At 40.6% G+C, this 14751-nt stretch overlaps 1 protein-coding gene across 3 annotated transcripts in view; it reads right to left on the bottom strand.

Moving 5' to 3' along the window:
- Positions 1-338: 338 nt before the first annotated feature.
- The window catches only part of DIS3L (DIS3 like exosome 3'-5' exoribonuclease), a gene marked incomplete at its 3' end in the record, with an annotated part of 33990 nt that continues 19577 nt past the window's right edge, over positions 339-14751 (bottom strand). For 2 of the 3 annotated variants that reach the window (XM_082853819.1, XM_082853821.1), the window contains 10 exons: positions 14144-14313; positions 12639-12800; positions 9126-9373; positions 8465-8557; positions 5275-5808; positions 2984-3138; positions 2704-2882; positions 1325-1470; positions 735-909; positions 339-647 (listed from right to left, as the gene is read on the bottom strand). In XM_082853819.1, coding sequence (XP_082709945.1) covers positions 339-647; positions 735-909; positions 1325-1470; positions 2704-2882; positions 2984-3138; positions 5275-5808; positions 8465-8557; positions 9126-9373; positions 12639-12800; positions 14144-14313 — 2171 coding nt within the window. The remainder of the gene's footprint in view (positions 648-734; positions 910-1324; positions 1471-2703; positions 2883-2983; positions 3139-5274; positions 5809-8464; positions 8558-9125; positions 9374-12638; positions 12801-14143; positions 14314-14751) is intronic. The other variant, XM_082853820.1, reaches the window with a different exon arrangement.

Genomic DNA, 14751 nt, shown 5'->3' with positions numbered 1-14751 from the left:
TTACTGGAAAAATTAATACTATAAAAGAATGGATTTGAGACAAGCTAACCAAAAGTCAATTCTGGGTTTATTAGCAAGACCAGCAACATGATTTGCAGAGCCAGGATTCAGTATCTACTTATCTCTGAAAAACCACTTTCCATAGTGACCTAACTGTACTTTATTTCATGCAACTTAAATTAATGATAAGAAAATATTTCACAAATATCTGAAATATCTACCCAATCCCACTCAGGGATTGGGTGACATGGGGTGATGCAGAAAATTACATCTTAATGTTTAAAAGAAGGTAAAACATTCACGTAAGACAAAGGTCTTTTAATGAAGTAAGAAGAGTTTCATATTCCATAACTGTTGGAAACATCCAGGAGAGCCAGGTCTCTTATTTCCTCTAGAAGTGTGTACAGGCTTCTTCCCTTTGTCTGGCAATATTTTTGATAATCTTTCTCGATGACATTTACTTTGACTTCTTGAGCAAGCTGAGCTTCCTCCATTGATCTAGTTACTTCTTTCACTAAATCACTCTTTAGCAAGAGGGAACTCTGCTGAAAAAGTTCTGTATCTGGCATCATGTATGGTTTGTTGCTTATTATTTCAAGCCTTATTGTGTCAGAATGGCAACGTGAGGCCTGTACAGATATTCTCACCTGTCATAGAGGAGAAAATGCATATTACTAAATCACAGTCTTTGTTCTTTGCAGTGAAAGCAATACTTAACATAAATACAGACTTACTGTTACGTGGTCAAACAAATGGAACATAACAGATTCCCCTCCTGTCGTGGTAGAGGTGATTTTGTTTTGAAATCGTTGAAGGGATCCTGGTTTCCATTCAGAATGGCCATCTGGGCTGCATGAGATCACCAAACCATCTTTATTTTTTAGATAAGCAGCACCTTTAATCCCAAACCTGAATCATTGTCAGAATAAAAATCCAGAGATAATATATTCTTAGTATGCAGATTTTTGTATACTTATCTAGAATGCTAGTTTTTCTTACAGATTAAAAACAACTTTTCCAAAAAAAAAAAGAACTTTTCATCTGATTTACCTCCAAATATCTATTTCACTGAGCAGATGAAAACAAAATGTTTTGCTAAATAACAAAGTAAAACTCTAAGACTGATACAGATGTACTAGATTCTAATATCCATTTATACTTACATAATGAATTATGTATTACATTATGTACATATGATAACTACAAAACAGTTGCTAAAATAAATGCTTTAATAAATTACATCTAATGTACCATTTATATACCATGTCTATACTTTAAGGTTAACCATGATTTCTTAATAACTATTGTGTTAGAAATAACATACCTTGGTATAAACACAAGCACACCGTTTGTCCTAATTGAATAAATAACCCCATCAGCTATGCAACGCTCCTCAGTTTCTGGGTCTTTGTCTTTAAAATACATGCACTGGAAGAGCTCTGTAGACTGCTTCTGAGAATGCTGTGCTGCCTGTAAGAAGAAGCACAACCCCAAAGCATGATGATGGACTTCCCTGACATCCCCAGAAGAAACATGGGCTTCATATTCCCACAGAAACAATGACTTTTAAAAAAGGCTAGGTTCTAGAAAACTATTAATACAAACATTCTTCTCTATTATGAATTAAGTCAAATTTGAGGGACCTTTATCATTCCCTCAAAAATGTCTTAGAAAATTCTTTTAAGAAAACAACTTGTTATTTAAAAACTGTCTATAGTTCATACAGGAAGAGGAAAAGTATCCAGGTCTATGTCTTACCTTTATTTTCAAGTCTGTCCTACCAAAATCCTGCTGGTAGAAGTACAAATTAGAACTACTATTCTGAAGGGCAATTTAGTAATAGGTATGAAAGTTTTATTTGTGCAGCCCCTTTGACTCAGCAATTCATTATTACCAGGAATTTATCCAGGCAAAATGTGAGAAGTCTGTAAAAGTGTATACACAAGGATGGTTGTAAACTAGATTGCCTGAACAGTGCTGCCTAACAGAACTTTCTACAGTGATGGAAACGTTCTGTATCTGTGTTGTCCCATAGGTAGCCACAAGCCACACGTGTCTGTTGGGCACATGAAATGTGGCTAGTGTGACTGAGGAACTGAATTTTTAATTTAAACCAACATGACTAGTGGCTATAATGTTGCACAGTATCAAACTAGAACCCTGGATACAGAAAATAATGTTAAACATTTAGGCGGCTTCCAATCTTATGTATCACCAAATGGTCTAGTTCTAAGCTGTACAACATTATGGCCACTAGCAACAATATAAAATAGAATACAAAGCAGTTTCTAAAACAATGATGTAACTATATTGACATGGTGTGCTATCAATAACATGTTAAGTGAAAAAAGGCAGATTACAAACAGCAGGTATGATTGGATAATTTTATAAATAAAAAGAATTGTCTAGAATTGTTATTATCTTTGGGTAGTAAGATAATAATAATCTTTCACATTTCTACATTTTGGGAAAAACATCTAACCCGTGGTAAATCTCATAAATCCACATTAAGTCACTTCAGAACATTTGTAAATGTATTGAGAGCTACTCAACAAACTTTATGATTTTTCATATTATTTCGTTGGTTGGAATAATTCTAGAGTTTAATTTGCTAGAATATACGGTTCTTCATTCCACTATACAATAAAGCTTTTCTGTTAGCAAAAGAGATGATGGGTAAGAGAATTAAAAATTCCCTCTTACTCGGTTTCTGTTGTTGATATGTCTGCATAATTCCTCCAGATCTTTGTTGCTGAACAAATTTTCCTTAATTTCCATTTTCTTATCTTTTGAAATGGCTGCCATTAACAGTCGGTGTACTATAATATCTGAGTATCTTCTTATCGGAGAGGTAAAGTGAGTATATTTATCTAATGCTAGACCTTCAAAAATAAACCAAAAAAATCAAAATAAACAAAAAGATATACTTTTTAAACAACTTGCTCAAGGTTATGGGTACACAGAATAAAATTTTATCATTCACCATAGTGATGGAACTCTTCCTCAGCACATGATCCAGTGGAGAAATACAGTGCGTTAGACATGGCTTGTGTAGCCATTGATCGAAGCAACCAGTTGACAATGGGATCGTTGGGGTCATTTGCATTATCCAGAGAATCAGCCAGTGCTTTATTGGACCTGACAAAAAAATGGAAAAACTTTTATTTAGTCCCCAGCAATAATTTACAAGTCAACACTCTGAGGGGAACCCTTCACTCACCATCTGAATACGTTCATCTGCCAGTAGTTAAATTTATTTTGGACACATTTCAGAAGCAACTTTTTTCAACTATAGAAATCTAGTTTGCGGGGCTTCCCTGGTGGTGCAGTGGTTAAGAATCTGCCTGCCAATGCAGGAGACACGGGTTCGAGCCCTGGTCGGGGAGGATCCCACATGCCACAGAACAACTAAGCCCGTGTGCCACAGATACTGAGCCTGCGCTCTAGAGTCCACAGGCCACAACTACTGAGCCCGTGTGCCACAACTACTGAAGCCTGCACGCCTAGGGCCCGTGCTCCACAACAAGAGAAGCCACCGCAATGAGAAGCCTGCGCACTGCAACGAAGAGTAGCCCCTGCTCGCCACAACCAGAGAAAAGCCCGTGCAGCAACGAAGACCCAACACAGCCAAAAAAAAAAAAAAAAAGAAAACTAGTTTGCTTTTGAGGTTTAAACAAAGAGTGTCAGAATTCAAATACATTTCTTTTTTTTGTGCCATGCTGCGTGGCTTGCAGGATCTTGGTTCCCCGACCTGGGATCGAACCTCGGCCATGGCAGTGAAAGCGCCAAGTCCTAACCACTGGACCACCAGGGAATTCCCTCAAATACGTTTCTTAAGTACTGAAGAGTAATGTGCTGAACTTATGAGATGAAGTTATACTCAGCACATAGTGGGTGGCCAGGTACTTGCTGAATTAAATTCCTAACACCCTTAACCTTAAACATCCTGTACAGGTCAAAGAATGGATTTTTTCTTTTTTTAAATCAAGAATTATTGAGCCAGGGGCTCCCCTGGTGGTCCAGTGGTTAAGACTCCACGCTTTGATCCCTGGTCGGGGAACTAAGATCCTGCATGCCAGGCAGCACAGCCAAAAAAAAAAAAAAAAATTATTGAGCCAGAGAGAGTTAAAAAACAAAACAACTAAACCTGAGGTACACAAGTAAAAGAAACCCAGAAAAAGAAAACCTTTTTCTTTTTTTAAAGAGGGCGAGAGGAAGCAGTCTATTTACTTACTTTTAAGTAATTTTTTAAAACCCAGGAAATATAGAGTTATATTAACAATTTAATAATATAGTATATAATTCAGTTCTGTACCATAGCCTGCCAAGAGAAATGGGGAAGGAGAACAGCAGATGATAAAAGGAGAAGCAATGTGACAGAGTGGGCACTAATGTGAGCTTTCAAGTCTGACAGACATGGATCAATCCTGGCTCTGCCCTAACCAGCTGCTAAATTATCAGCAAATTAACCTCTCCAGACTTAATTTCCCTATCTGTAAAATATGAATGAATGATCCAAGCTAACACCTGAAAGCCCTTAGCATGTGCGTCTGGCACGCACTCAGAGCTCAACCACGGACTAAACCAGTTAAGAGATACTATCGCCTAAAGAGAGAGGCAAAAAATCCATTTTCATAAATGAATAAAAGATATATTAATTAGCACCTGTTACAACAAAATATTGAAAAAAGAATCCCCTTTATACATCATTTTTAACAGGGAAAATATTTTATCCTGGAGGTGGGGAGTAAAAACGTCTCATTCTACGGAGGGATGGTATAAATTTACCATCGGTGTGGTGTCTTACGATATTGCCACAGAGATAGGCTGCATTTTTAAAGTTTTGAAATAGAGGATTAAGTCTTCGCATTTGCCTAAGGGGCAGATGAAATTAAATCAAGGATAACAGGTTCCTTACTTTTATATTACAAACTAGTGGGTCAAAATTAAGCCTAAATAAACTTGTTTTAATTTGAAGTCTCTAGGGAATTCCCTGGCAGTCCAGTGGTTAGGACTCCAAGCTTCCACTGTAGGGGGGGCATGGGTTCTACCCCTGGTTGGGGAACAAAGATCCCACAAGCCACGTGGTGTGGCAAAAAAAAAAAAAAAAAAAAAAATTGAAGCCTCTATACCTACATTATAGTAAGTGAAGAAAGCCAAGAAGTTTTCTATTTTGGGTCAAAGATGTGGCTGTCACATTTTAAGAACTACTGTAAGATCAAAAAGTGCACAGCATCCCCTTCCAGTTCCCTGCCCCCTCAAAAGAGGAATTACCGTGTATCTATGAAGAAGCCCTTTGCTTTAGCACACTCTCGGAGTTCAGAAAAAAACTCCTGGTGTGGAGGAGGGTGCCGGCGCAGCAAGGCCTGGCGAGGGAAGCTCTCGTAGATCTTCTTGGCTACCCAGTGGTTGGCCAGGATCATGCATTCAGCCACCGTCTCATGGACTTCCAGGGGCTGCTTGGGGATGAGGTCGTGAATGTTCTTCTTCTCATCCAGCTGGATGCGAACCTCAACCCCTTCCAGCCCCAGGGCTCCGCATCGGTCTCGTTTGGCTCGGATGTGGCGGGCTATGTCCGTCAACTTTCCGATTGCCCACAGTAACTCCTCTAGCTTGGTTTGTCGGCTCTTCTCATCCATGTCCCTGAATTCTGGAATATCATCAACAATGTCGACGTTTCCGTCCAGTAATTCTTGGGCTGCTTCATAAAATAGTTTGTATGCTGATCGAATAATGGTTCTGCCATACCATACTTTCTTAATTTCATAGGAGGTTTTATCCAATTCCCACATGATGCTTACAGCATACCTACAAAACCAGTCACACTCACATCATTATTTAATTCTTCCATTTTTGAAATAAACAGAACTAGACCCTAAATGTAATAAGAAAAAATGACATTGCTACAGGGCTCTGGTCTGATGTTTCAATCCAACACTCCACTGCTAAATCAAAAGGTACTTAAAATTAAAACAAGGTTAGATTAGGTTCTGGGGAGCTCTGAGCAAATCTGAAATAAGTTCACATGGAATGTTACAAACCTGACTTTATGGTTCTCCATTTTCCTTAGAACAGCATAGCACTGACAGAGTTAAGTCTCCTGGGCTCGCTAGCAAAGAAGAGCAAAGCCTTTCGAATGCTACAGGATGACAGTGAACTAGGATATCAGCCTTGATGGTAGTAGGTTCATTAGTAAAAAGTTCACTTAGTAAAGAATCACTTTACCACCAAATCACTCTAATATTTGCAACTCACATAAAAAACACTGGGCTAACTTCTTAATGTATAAAGAGCTCTTATTAGATCTTATTAGATCAAGAAAGCAAAAGAAAAAGGGGCAAGAAACATGAAATAGTTCACAGAAAAGGATATACAAATGACTGTTAGGCATACAAAAAATGTTTGACTTTACTCATAGTAGAAAACTGCAAATCAAAACCACTCTAAGATACCATTTTTATTTTTCAAATTGGCAAAGACAAAAAACCACAACATATTGTGCTGGCAAGGCCGTGGGGAAACTAGCATTCTCATACATTGACGGAGAGAATATAATTGGTATAACCTCTGTGGAAGGCGATTTGGTTATTATCTATTTAAACACAAATGCATATACCCGTTGACACAGAAATTCCACTTCTAGGACTTTATCTTCCAGAGATACTGTACTTTTAAAAATGTGAAATGAGTTATATTCCAAGTAATTCAGTACAGTTTTGTTTATAATAGCAAAAGTTTGGAAACAATCTAAATTTCCACAGATAACTGTTATTAATATGGAATGATTTCCATATTAATGATCTCCAAGATACACTGTTAATTTAAAAAAAAAGCAAGGTCTGAACAGTGTGTATATATATATATATATACACATACACACACACACACACACATACATACATACATATGGTCACCATTTGTATAACAAAGAAAGACCACATGTCCATAGGTATGCATGTGTGTGTGTGTGTTTATTTTTGAAATAATAGAAAAAAGATATTGGTCTTTGTCCCTAGCTCTTGATACAGGGCTTCTGAAACCCTTGTTAATTTCCTGGGAGGTAGGAGTGTCTTTTGTTCTAACGAGGAGACTCTGGGTGGGCTCCTGGATGAGGGCTGGTCACTGGAAAGACCAAGCCATGATTAGAAGCTTTCAGCCCTGCCCCTCATTCTCCTGAGAAGGGAGAAGGGCTGAAAATGGAGTTACTGATCGATCGTGCCACCGTGATGAAGCCTCCATAAAATCCCCAAAGCGTGAGGTTCGGAGAGCTTCTGGATTGGTGAACACATGGAGGTGCTGGGGAGAGTGGCATCCTTGGGCCTGGAAGCTCTGTGTCCTTCCCACATACCTTGCTCTACACATCTCTTCCATCTGGATGTTCATCTGTATCCTTTATCATATACTTTTATAATAAACCAGTAAATGTAGGTAAACTGTTTTCCTGAGTTCTGAGAGCTGCTCTAGCAAATTAATTAAACTTGAGGAGGGGGTCTGGGAACCTCTGATTTATAGTCGGTTGGTCAGAAGTACAGGTAAGAATGTGGACTTGCAACTGGCATCTGAAGTCTAAAGAGGGGGTCATGGGAACCTCTAATCTACAGCTGGTCGTTCAGAAGCATGCTGACAATCTGGGCTTGTGATGGTGTCTGAAGTTGAGGAGTGGGGACAGTCCTGTGGGACTGAGTCCTTTACCCTGTGGAACCTGATGCCGTCTCTGGGCAGACAGTATCAGAACGGAATTAAATTGTAAGACACCCAGCTGGGGTTGCAGAGAACTGCTTGGTGTAGAGAAACACCTCCACACGTTTGGTGACCAGAAGTGTCAGATGTGACGTGTTCCCTGTAAAGGCAAAGGAGACTCACAGGAAAGAAAGACATAGCGGGGAAGAGCTGGATTTTTCCCTACATAGGAAGGTGGAAAACTGAGGGGTTTTTTTGTTACAGTATTATGTCTAGGAAAATACAGAAGAAATCGGTAACTGAGGGAAAGTGGCAGGTGGGAGCCTTTCACTAAACATCTTTTCGAACGTATGAATTTTGGGCTACATGGTTTTATTATCTATTCAAAGACAGACATAAACTTTACAACAAATAAACAAAAAACTCCCTAAGATCATGATCCTCATTGCAAACCAGCCTCAACCAGGGAACACATATGTACAAAGGTATATACATTTGTTCCTAGACTTTGACTTTAAAAAGCCAGCAAGAGGGAGAAGCAGCCTCACAGCTGGACAGAAAGAAGAGAGAAAGAGGAGCGGAAGGGAAGGGAAGGTGAGAGAAACAAATCTGCCCCCAAATAAATGGTGCAGCAGGGTGTAGAGGATGTAGGGGGAAAGCAGGGGTGGGGAGGCGGGCAGGAGAGTATATCAGAAAGACGAGGAAGAGGCCACAAGCGAGAGTCACTAGTCACCACAGAAGGGGCAAGACAAGCTCTGATGATAAAAGTAATGAACAAACTCACCTATCAACGCCTCCCAGGAGGGAGCACACATCAGCGCTGAGGATGGAGGGCAGCATGTCATAGCGACGGTCCGCTAAGTAATAAGTGGTGGCCCTGTGAATGACACATATGCAGGCACATGACCTTCAGCAGCAAGAAGCAGGACTGCTGACGGTACGGGCTGCGGTGAGGAAAATGGCCGAAAGTTCAGCACAAACTCCCCAAGGCTGTTGCTTTTTCATCAAGTGCAGCAGACTGGGTAATACAGCTATTCCCATGTTCCCACTTTTCTAATTGATACCGCTTTGGGCTGAATATTCTTCCACTGATATAAAAGAGAAAGAAAAAGTGGTACGAATCTTAGTTGTACAAGAAAAATTAGAGTGTAATGATCCAGTATTTATATAAAATAGGATATTACTACAAGAAAAATTTAACCCATTTCAATTCAGAAGGAAACAACACATGAAAAGATTCTGTTAAAAAAGGAAAGGTAAATTGATCAAGGTACTACTTTTCTAAAGGAAAAGGGGAAGTGGACCTCAATTTTTTTTTTTTTCCTGGAAGAGATCTTCAGAATTGTTCCCAACTGTGAAATCTTTGTTTTAAAAATCTGAAACTAGCAGTTACAAAATACATTACAGTCACACATGATCGCAGTGCTGATTTCAAACAGCGTTACCTTGTTCTAGCTTCAATATCAATATAAGAATGCGATGTCACAAAGTGCGTCACGTCTGCGATGTGGACCCCGAGCTCTAGGTTGCCGTTATCCAAGGCTCTGACTGAGAGGGTGTCGTCCACATCTTCACAACCTCTGGGGTCAATGCTGAATACCAGATGGGTTTTCCTAAGGTCTTTACGTTCTCGTTCCTCTTCGGAACTCACCTTCCAGGGATTTTCGGCTGTGTTTACTGGCATCTCACACATCTGTACAAGGAGAGTCCCCAAATTCAGCAATTCATGCATCAGAAATTTCCTATAAAAATCCACTCTCTAACATTCTCAATGTGACCTCATGGAAACCCCATTCATTACCCATTACCTTATGCAATTAACCTATGTTTGCTTTTTTTGAGCAATAATTATTTATTAGGTGCCTCAAATGTGTCAGGAGCTGTGCTAGGCTCTGGAAATATGGGAGTCAATAGGAAAGACACAATCCCCATGCCCCTGAAGGCGCTACAGTCGGACAGGAAATGTCCCAGGGTGTTTACAGCCTCTTCAGTCGTGGAGGCTGGAGAATGAATGGGTGGCTTATAAAGAGTACAATATCCACCCCATTTTCAAATGATCCATTTGAGCTTTTAATTCAAGTCAAGCCCGGATAAAAACCAATATGTCCCAAATATTAAAAGCATATTCCTTTTGGAAGCAGGATCAATCTCGAGCATTTCCTCTGCATTATTACCTGTTCAAGCCATCAATTTGCAGTTAAGTAGGCTAAAAGGGAAGAATTCTAGTCCTGTGAAGTCTAACCCACGCTTTATTTTGCTCTAACATTTTCACTAAGCTGTCAAAACAAGTCAACAAATAATTTCCAGATACTAAAGGTAAACATAAAAACTTAAGAATGTAAAATATTCTAAAGTATTTTACTATTGTAGCCACCACTCTGTCAAAAATTATAATGAAAATAAGAATACCCATATGCTCTTTTTTTTTTAAACATCTTTATTGGAGTATAATTGCTTTACAATGATGTGTTAGTTTCTGCTTTATAACAAAGTGAATCAGTTATACATATACATATGTTCCCATATCTCTTCCCTCTTGCGTCTCCCTCCCTCCCACCCTCCCTATCCCACCCCTCTAGGTGGTCACAAAGCACCAAGCTGATCTCCCTGTGCTATGCGGCTGCTTCCCACTAGCTATCTATTTTACATTTGGTAGTGTATATATGTCCATGCCACTCTCTCACTTCGTTCTAGCTTACCCTTCCCCCTTCCGGTGTCCTCAAGTCCATTCTCTATGTCTGCATCTTTATCCCTGTCCTGCCCCTAGGTTCTTCAGAACCATTTTTTTTTTTTTTTTTAGATTACACATATATGTGTTAGCATACGGTATTTGTTTTTCTCTTTCTGACTTACTTCACTCTGCATAACATACTCTAGGTCCATCCACCTCACTACAAATAACTCAATTTCGTTTCTTTTATGGCTGAGTAATATTCCATTGTAGATATGTGCCACATCTTCTTTATCCATCCATCTGTCAATGGACACTTAGGTTGCTTCCCTGTCCTGGCTATTGTACATAGAGCTGCAATGAACATTGTGGTACATGACTCTTTCTTTTTTTTTTTTTGCGGTACGCGGGCCTCTCACTGTTGTGGCCTCTCCCGTTGCGGAGCACAGGCTCCGGATGCGCAGGCTCAGCGGCCATGGCTCACAGGCCCAGCCGCTCCGCGGCATGTGGGATCCTCCCAGACCGGGGCACGAACCGGCATGCCCTGCACTGGCAGGCGGACTCTCAACCACTGCGCCACCAGGGAAGCCCCTATTTTTAGTTTTTTGAGGAACCTCCATACCGTTCTCCATAGTGGCTGTATCAATTTACATTCCCACCAACAGTGCAAGAGGGTTCCCTTTTCTCCACACCCTCTCCAGCATTTATTGTTTGTAGATTTTTTGATGATGGCCATTCTGACTGGTGTGAGGTGATACCTCATTGTAGTTTTGATTTGCATTTCTCTAATGACTAGTGATGTTGAGCATACTTTCATGTGTTTGTTGGCAATCTGTATATCTTTGGAGAACTGTCTAGGTCTTCTGCCCATTTTTGGATTGGGTTGTTTTTTTGATATTGAGCTGCATGAGCTGCTTGTATATTTTGGAGATGAATCCTTTGTCAGTTGCTTCATTTGCTACCCATACGCTCTTTTTTTAAAAAAATAAATTTACCTTATTTATTTATTTATTTTTGGCTGCGTTGGGTCTTCGTTGCTGTGCATGGGCTTTCTCTAGTTGCAGTGAGTGGGGGCTACTCTTCGTTGCGGTGTGCATGTTTCTCATTGCAGTGGCTTCTCTTGCTGCGGAGCACGGGCTCCAGGCTCACGGGCTTCAGTAGTTGTGGCACACTGGCTCAGTAGTTGTGGCTCGCGGGCTCTAGAGCGCAGGCTCAGTAGTTGCAGTGCACGGGCTTAGTTGCTCCGTGCCATGTGAGATCTTCCCGGACCAGGGTTCGAACCCTTGTCCCCTGCATTGGCAGGCGTATTCTTAACCACTGTGCCACCAGGGAAGTCCTTGCTACCCATATGCTCTTGATGGCAGTGCAAACTGGCCCAATTTTTCTGAAGAACAATCTGCCAATTCATAGCAAAAGCTATTTAGATTTTTTATGCCCTTTGACTTGGTGATCTCACTTTAAAGATTACATTCCAGAAGAAAATGATCAAAAAAGAAAAGTAATATTTATGAAATGTTTGAAGTGGCACCTTTTATAATACTGAAAAATGAAAGAGCCCAAACGCTCAGCAATTGAGGAATGCTTAAGCAAACTAGAGTACATCACGAGAGTAATTGCCACCACTATTAAAAATAAGTAGGCTATGTCAATACAGAGAAATGATTCTTAAGTGAAAGAAGCAGAAAATAGACTGTGCACACTGTGAGTATAGCTATGCAAGAATAATAAACAAGATTTACAAGGATTTTAAAAGATCATAAAGTGATGAAAATAGCTGACGTTTTATGTTCACGGAATTTTTGTTTTCTGTGAAGGTTACAAAAACAGTTTCATAATGAGCATGATTTTTTGACCCATGGGTCAGAGATGTATGGAACCCAAGAAGCTGCTCCCTTTAGCTTTCTGCAGGCCTCTGGTTGAATGATTGTGACAGGGACCAGAGCCCAGTTGGGTCTGTAACCAGGTACCCGTGTAGTACCACGAGGGATGGACGTATACTGACTGTAAGACACTGACATACCATTTGTAAGCACAGTAGGAAAACGTAAAAATTTGAGAGCTGTGAGGCTGCAGGAAACTAACTCTGCACTGGAAGCTGACTTCAATCTGGTTCAAACACAGAATAAAGAAGAGTAAGAGTTTTCCGTTATCTGTGGTTTTAGACAGTGGGTTGTTACATAGTACAAAGATTTTTCTTAATGACAAAACAGACAACAACAAAAGCAAAAAAAAAAAAGAAAAGTAGAAAAAGTCTTTTATCAGAACAAAGGACTGGCGGAAGTCTGACCTGAGCTTCTGAGAAGGGGACAACTGAAATGCTGTTCTCCACCAGGATGGTTGCAATTTCCCCTTCCAGGTCTCCGATTCTTCCTAAAACACGCACAAAATGTCCACTTGGATACATGGATGTCGACTCCCAGGAATCAATGCGCACAACCACCCGGAAGTCCTGAACAAAGAGGGGGAAACATGAGCCCAGCGCCAGGAGTCGGATGGGTCAATTAGCAGCACCAAACAAACGAGCGATAAACAGCATCAAGCTCCAAAGAGAGTGGCCAATTTGCAAATAGCGGTTTTTCTTTCTTTTCTATTCTTTTTTTTTTTTTTTGCGGTGCGCGGGCCTCCCACTGTTGTGGCCTCTCCCGTTGCGGAGCGCAGGCTCAGCGGCCATGGCTCACGGGCCCAGCCGCTCCGCGGCATGTGGGATCTTCCCGGACCGGGGCACGAACCCGTGTCCCCTGCATCGGCAGGCGGACTTTCAACCACTGCGCCACCAGGGAAGCCCCTTTTGTATTCTTTTATTGGGTTCTTCCTGTTTTACTAAATTGCCAGATGGTAGGTAAATGCTTAGTGCAATGCTTTGAAGGGAGGCATTACCTCTCCGCACCAAATAAGTGGGAGGGAGAGTGTAGCCTGAGACAGAAAGCCAACTGTGACACATTCGAGTTAACATTTGTGACACAAGGGAAAAACCCAATTATGCATAGTCCAAATTAAATTTCAAAACAAAAAATCTCAATGTTTTTGTGTGGGGGAGTTACTTTCTAATTTCTTTAAAGTTACTTTCTAATTTCTTAAGACATCTTTTGGTGGAGAAGAAGGTTATCCGTATGAACTGAACCCCAATGCTTCCGGATTCCAGCAAACCGTAGACATGGAAAGCAATTGTTACAACTGGCCTCAGAGAGCCTGCGTGAGGCTTTGGGGATGGAAAGGTACACAACGACCAGATTACTGGCTGGGGACATCCTGCTTCAGTGTCTCACTTACAAACTGCAAATCAAATTGGGCGATCAAATCGGGCAAAATCAAATCGGGCAAATCAAATTGGGCGATGCCTACACCCTTCGCCACAGTAAAGGTTAATTTCTAACTTTCTTGTTTATGTCTTCTCTCCAGGGCTCTTATTCCTTTAAGGATAATCGATTCTGTGAAGTACCACTATATCATCCCTACAGGGCAGAGCCATCGTATTTCTATATCGCTTGCTGAAAGAAAGCTTGTTAGTGTTGGCAAAGTGTATCTATTGAAAAGTTTCTGTGTTGGACAGCTGGATAATGGATGTTCTCTCTAGCTGTGCTACACAGCTCTTTCTAGGACGGTTTCTCTCTGGCCTTCATTTTTTAACCAAGGACTACTTAACAGATGGTTCTATATATTTAGAATTTTTAGAAAACAGGATCTCAGAACACCAGATGCCATCACTAATTTATCCCTTCCTATGCAAAGGAGTTAACAGTTCCTGGTACCGCTCAAAAGCCGGCAAAGACAAGAGGCAAAGAGTAAAGGTACCTGGAGGGCTTCTGCTTGCTGAGTGCTAATTCGGATTTTGGGAATTCTGTAATCCCAAGGTGTAACTAGGATTTTCCGAGCATTTTTGCCCTGCGATTGGACCTCTTCTTTGGATGGAAATGTCACCACATAATCCCGCCAGTTCTTCTGAAGGATACCCACCACTCTGCCTTTGGGAAAACAAAACAAAATAAAGCCTTAACTGGTAAGATGTCACCTATCTGGACTCTGACCAGTTCAGCAGTGAGGAAGAAAACAGAAAATGCAACATCCCATTTTTTTAAGCACATCCACACAAGTTGAGAGATGCTTAAACATTTGCCTTCCTTCTATTTTATTATTAAATGGATCATTTTTTTAAGATAGATAATTTTTTAAATTAACATTGTCAGTGTGCCCCTTCTTTTGTGGGGCCTGGTGTGACATTTATTTATTTTTAAAATAAATTTATTTATTTTTGGCTGCGTTCGTTGCTGCATGCGGGCTTTCTCTAGTTGCAGCCAGCGGGGACTACTCTAATTGTGGTGCACAGGCTTCTCACTGCAGTGGCTTCTCTTGTTGCAGAGCACAGGCTCTAGGCACGTTGGCTCAGTAGTTGTGGCACTCAG

Source organism: Leucopleurus acutus (assembly GCF_964270905.1).
Source record: "Leucopleurus acutus genome assembly, chromosome: 1".
Taxonomy (NCBI): domain Eukaryota; kingdom Metazoa; phylum Chordata; class Mammalia; order Artiodactyla; family Delphinidae; genus Leucopleurus; species Leucopleurus acutus.
The sequence above is the reverse complement of the archived record's forward strand: the minus strand, read 5'-3'. Positions and strand labels throughout refer to the sequence as shown.